This window comes from Sinocyclocheilus anshuiensis, unplaced genomic scaffold (genome assembly GCF_001515605.1).
Source record: "Sinocyclocheilus anshuiensis isolate Anshui unplaced genomic scaffold, SAMN03320099.WGS_v1.1 scaffold2121, whole genome shotgun sequence".
NCBI classification, from domain to species: domain Eukaryota; kingdom Metazoa; phylum Chordata; class Actinopteri; order Cypriniformes; family Cyprinidae; genus Sinocyclocheilus; species Sinocyclocheilus anshuiensis.
In genome coordinates, this window is record NW_015551102.1 from 7,343 (window position 1) to 12,740 (window position 5,398).

General features: G+C 32.9%; 1 protein-coding gene across 1 annotated transcript in view; it reads left to right on the forward strand.

Annotated features, from left to right (window-relative positions):
• The first annotated feature begins 2,495 nt into the window (after nt 1-2,495).
• Nucleotides 2,496-5,398, forward strand: part of LOC107662805 (serine/threonine-protein kinase N2) — a 29,437-nt gene continuing 26,534 nt past the window's right edge. The window contains exon 1 of the mRNA XM_016452917.1: nt 2,496-2,793. Coding sequence (XP_016308403.1) covers nt 2,511-2,793 — 283 coding nt within the window. The 5' untranslated portion in view covers nt 2,496-2,510. The remainder of the gene's footprint in view (nt 2,794-5,398) is intronic.

The following is a 5,398-nucleotide window of genomic DNA, read 5'->3' on the forward strand; positions in this document are numbered from 1 at the left end:
CGAGCATGTCTCCAAAAACCTTGTTGAGCTGCAGGTTTATGCATGCATTTATTTATTTATTTAATTTTTTACAGAAATTATGTTTTGATTATATGTTTGATTATTGAGCTGCAGGTTTAGGCTCACTTAAGTGACTGCATTTTTTTTTTTTTATAGGAATTTTTTTTTTTACAGAAAATCATTTATGTTCTGATTATTGTTGAGATGCAGGTTTAGGCTCACTTAAGTGACTGCATTTAATTAAGAAGAATTTAATTATTTATTCTAATTATTTAGCCTGACATGTTTACTGTTCCAAAATGTTCAATATGTTTCTTAAAAATAAAATGTGTTCAGTAGAAAAAAAAGTTGTTTTTTTTACCCAGACATTTAAAAATAACATATTTTAGGGCTGTAATCGCAATACCGTGATACCGTGAAACTGTGATATTTTTATCTAAGGTTATCATACCGTCAAAATCTCATACCGGCCCATGCCTAATATTACTAATCAAAAATTAAGCTTTGATATATTTACGGTAGGAAATTTACAAAATATCTTCATGGAACATGATCCTTATAACTTGGACTGAAAGATGAATGTGTAGAAAGCGAGCATGTCTCCAAAAACCTTGTTGAGCTGCAGGTTTATGCATGCATTTTTTATTAATTTTTTTATTTTATTTTTTACAGAAATTATGTTTTGATTATATTTTTGATTATTGAGCCACAGGTTTAGGCTCACTTAAGTGACTGCATTTTTTTCATTTATAGGGATTTTTTTTTTTTACAGAAAATAATTTATTTATGTTCTGATTATTGTTGAGCTGCAGGTTTAGGCTCACTTAAGTGACTGCATTTAATTAAGAAGAATTTAATTATTTATTCTAATTATTTAGCCTGACATGTTTACTGTTCCAAAATGTTCTATATGTTTCTTAAAAATAAAAAGTGTTCAGTGGAAAAAAAAGTTGTTTTTTTACCCAGACATTTAAAAATAACATATTTTAGAGCTGTAATCGCAATACCGTGAAACCGTGATATTTTTATCTAAGGTTATCATACCGTCAGAATCTCATACCAGCCCATGCCTAGTATACAGTGAATATTATTTGTATTTTTGCAGTTAAAAATATGGTGTTTAATTGAGTAAGGTGGTGGGGGTGCTTGACACGTGTCAAACACTAAAAAGGGGTGCACGCTCCAAAAAGTTTGGGGACCACTGATTTATATAATAGTGTTTTATACAATACAGATTGTTTCAAAGCAGCTTTACAGTAATAAATGACAATAACAGTATTAATACTGCAAAATTCATCTATATTGAAACACTTCATTTTCAGCTGTAAAGCAGTTCTGCAGAAGACAATAGTGACATTAATTAGCTCAATTCTGATTCAGTTTGATTCAGTTCAGTTCACAGTTAGTATGGCTGAGTTAATCAATTATGAAACAACCTCAAATGCAGCTCTACAGGAGACATTGGTTTCATTATCCAGCTCTGTTTAGTTTAAGTTTTTGTGTTCACATCTGATAGTGTCAGTACAGTGAGACTGACAATATTTTCTGAATGTTAGTTGTCTTATAAGTCCCAACTGAGCAAGCCAAAGGCAGATAATTTCACATTTTTATTAAAAAAAAAATAACTTTGCCCAAATCAAAGTCATGTGGTTCATTCAGGAAAAATAAAAAAAAATCATAAAATTTACATCATACAGATGACCCTAGCAAACGTTCATCATGACTGTTCATCATGTCATTAAGTCCCTTAAAGTTAAAAATGTATATATATATATGTTGGGCCGATGCCATAACCTTGTGGGCAGATATATGGCACAATTGCACTTCAAGAAGCACTGAAATTAAGTCCTGCGTCATGATCCTTTCTTGATCTCATTCTCCTCACTTTTTTCCAATTGTTTCCTGTCTCAAAAAACAAACAAAGGTAATTTGACAGGTAACAGTAAATATAAATACATAAATATTATACATAAATATATAAATACAAAAATAAATACATAAATATAATAAATGTAAACATTTTTTTTAATAGTGCATATGTATGCTCACATGTATTTAAGGTGTAAGGAAAAGAAGTTATTTTTGGCTTGATGGTTACACCACATGATATTTTTAGAGTCATTAAAAATGAAACTTTTATTGAAAATAATATAAAAGTGCTTTTTTTATCGTGTACACTGTCACAGACCCTTGTGCTTGTCTGAAGGTGTTGTATTGTTCTTGTGAGATCTCTGATCCTCCTCAAGCTGATTAGCTGGTGCTTTATTCTGTTGCATAACAACCTGAACCGGATCATACACACCAGCGTGTATGTGAAAGTGAATTTCCATCATTCTGCAGCATAGAAGGATATTACTCACACAATGCAGACCACTTATTCAGAGACCTTGCCGTTACATTGCATCTTGAGAATGATGCTACATTCCAGGATGCATTCCATGCCTCGAATAATTGTAAACATTTTTGCTATATCTCTCTCTCTTGCTCCTCAGGGTGATACTCGGGGTCAGATGGTTTCAGAACGTCTTGGTCTTGGCCAAAATCTGGACCTCTCGGACACCATGGTCCAACAAAAGCTGGATGAGATCAAGGACCAGATAAAACGAGAGATCCGCAAAGAGCTGAAGATCAAAGAAGGAGCTGAGAACTTGAGGAAGGTGACCACAGATAAGAAGAGTCTGGCTTATGTGGACAACATGCTTAAAAAGTCCAACAAGAAGGTGGAGGAACTGCACCAGGAGCTTCAGGAACTGAATGCACACATAGTGGTGAAGGACCCAGAGGAGGTTGTAGGTATGGCTGAATTCACTCCATCTGTCTCTTTAGCTTTTGTATTTATTCACTGACAAAATTGTACTGAAAAATTACCATAGTACAACCATGTTTTTATTTTATTTTTTGTAGTAGTAGTAGTACTAGAGCTGAGCGATATAGCTTAAATTATATCTTGACATTTTCCAGCCATTTAACAATGCTAAATTGCTTTATTTGCACTGAAATGGCTTAAAAAATTAACTTGTTTATAGATTTTTTTTTTTTTTGTCATTGCAATATAATAAGAAGTAGAATAAGATATAAGTTACCAATCATGAAATTAGTATTAATGAAAAATTAATTTTATCGGCGCCGATAATCGGTCGACCTCTAGTCCCGAATAGTGGTCTATTTGGCACTATTTTGGATATTTGGCATTTTTCAAATATCGGCATTGGCCGATAAGTTTTTCTGCTTGGCCGATGTGTTCGAGGTGGGACTTTTATTTTTACATCATTTAAACAAAACCTTGAATGACTAATGAACATTTAATTTTACAAACCTTGCAAACTTAGTCGTACCCAGCTGTGAGATCTTGTGAAGTGTGCATTTTTATCCAGCAAGATCGCGTGTTCTCTGTGTGACGGTCGGTCCGTGCGAATTGAATGCTTTAAACTTTAAACTCGTGATTTCAAATTATGCTGCGCTTTATGCATTTGCCCACTGTCATATTCATGTCATTTTCTCTGTGTGCTGTATGTAAAATGAGTGTTACCCTGGCTTTATTTGAAAAATATGATTCCCAATGCACACAAACTTCCCAGAATACTGAGTGCCCTGTTGGTTACAGTGTTTACTCCCTTTTTAATTATATTTTTATTAAATATTTATTTATTTGTGAAAAATACTTTGTCATCTAAAGTATAAGTATGTTTATTTTACACATTTATTTTTTAATCCATTGTCAAATGATTTAAAATTTCTTTAAAATATTAATTAAAATTAAAAACAAATTATATCTGATTTATATCGGCCATCGACCCCCCTGCTTTCCAAGATATCGGCATCGGCTGTCAAAAAAACAATATCGGTCGACCACTAGTCCCGAGTTCGAGTCCCGGCTTCCGGACCTTTCCCTATGCCATCCCCCTCTCTCTCTCCCCCACTTTGCTTCCTGTCCACTTACTGTCCTATCGAAAATAAAGGCATAAAGTGCCAAAAATATTAAATCAAAATAAAAAATGTTTATCAACATTTTTAAAAAATCTATAAAATATCTAGCTAAAAATACATGTTTTTCACTAAATATTTAATCATTATCTATCACATGCACTAATATAACAATCCATAGTAATATTTACCAATGTTTATGTTTCCTTATTTAAATTTCACTTGGGTAACACTGGGGAACAAGTGAAAACAAATGTTTAAATCAGTTGATTTAAGCAGATGAATTTAACCAATACATGGAAATGAATCACTTACCAACTCTATTGCAATTGTTTGCTACTAAAGTTTAAATCCGAAATGCTATTACAATTTATGTGTGGCAAGGATGGATGGCAAATCTAATCTGACATGGCCTTCAAGAAATTAAATGGCCAAATCGTTGAGAATATCTATCTCAAGCCTGACAGGGTGCCATGGTAATAAAATGGTTTCATGGCAATGCCATGTTTTGGACTGAGATAATACCATAGCATTATTTGAACTATGTTGAGGTACCATGTAAATAACATGGTATGTAAATATTGTTATCATTATAATGGTACGCATTCAAGTACCATGTTATTACCTTCTCATGATGTTACTGTACCTTGGTACAACCACAGCACTTTTTTTTGTTCTACTGTGGTTGTACAATTAAGGACTTTGTGTCCAAAACAACAGTTATCCATGGATATTACTGTACCCTGTAATATACTGCTGAAAAAAAAAAATCACCACAACAAAGAACAATGATAATGATTTGCCAGGGGTTTAAGGGATTATCCAAAATAGAAGGTTTTGCATTTTAGCTTTTGGTTATACAAGAGGCTTGCTGTTGAATATTTATATTATTGCTTTTTTTGAACCATCAGGTAGTTTTAGAAGGAAGAACACTGATTATTTATGTGGCTGTCTTTATTTCCCTATGAACCTTATTGTCAATAATATTACAATAGTGTAATGTGACTCAGTACCTGACTCAGAACCTGAAGTTAATCATCAATGAATGCAAAGAAGCAGTATGACAAGAATGGATGAAATCTTTGCATCCTTGTGTGTGTAATAGGGGTGTAACTGTACACGTATTCGTACCGAAAATTTTCGGTACGGGTTTTTCGGTTCAGCCCGCATGTCTACCAAATACAGTGTTGGTTTAACCACTTCATGAGTGAAACTTCATTGGAAACATCAGGTGTCCACAGCTCATCAGTTCGCTAGAGAAATTAAGTCTAGAGAAGAGCTTTTCGTGAAATATTAGACTATATACTCATTATATTTTACTTAGTTATTGTCTTAATTATTTAAAGGGGTCATATGACAGCCCTCTACGGACACCTTGGCAATTGAATCGCGTTTGGCTAGTAAATGTTTTTGTTTTTTCTGATAAAAAGAAAAATTAAATAAATATATATATATATATATATATATATATATA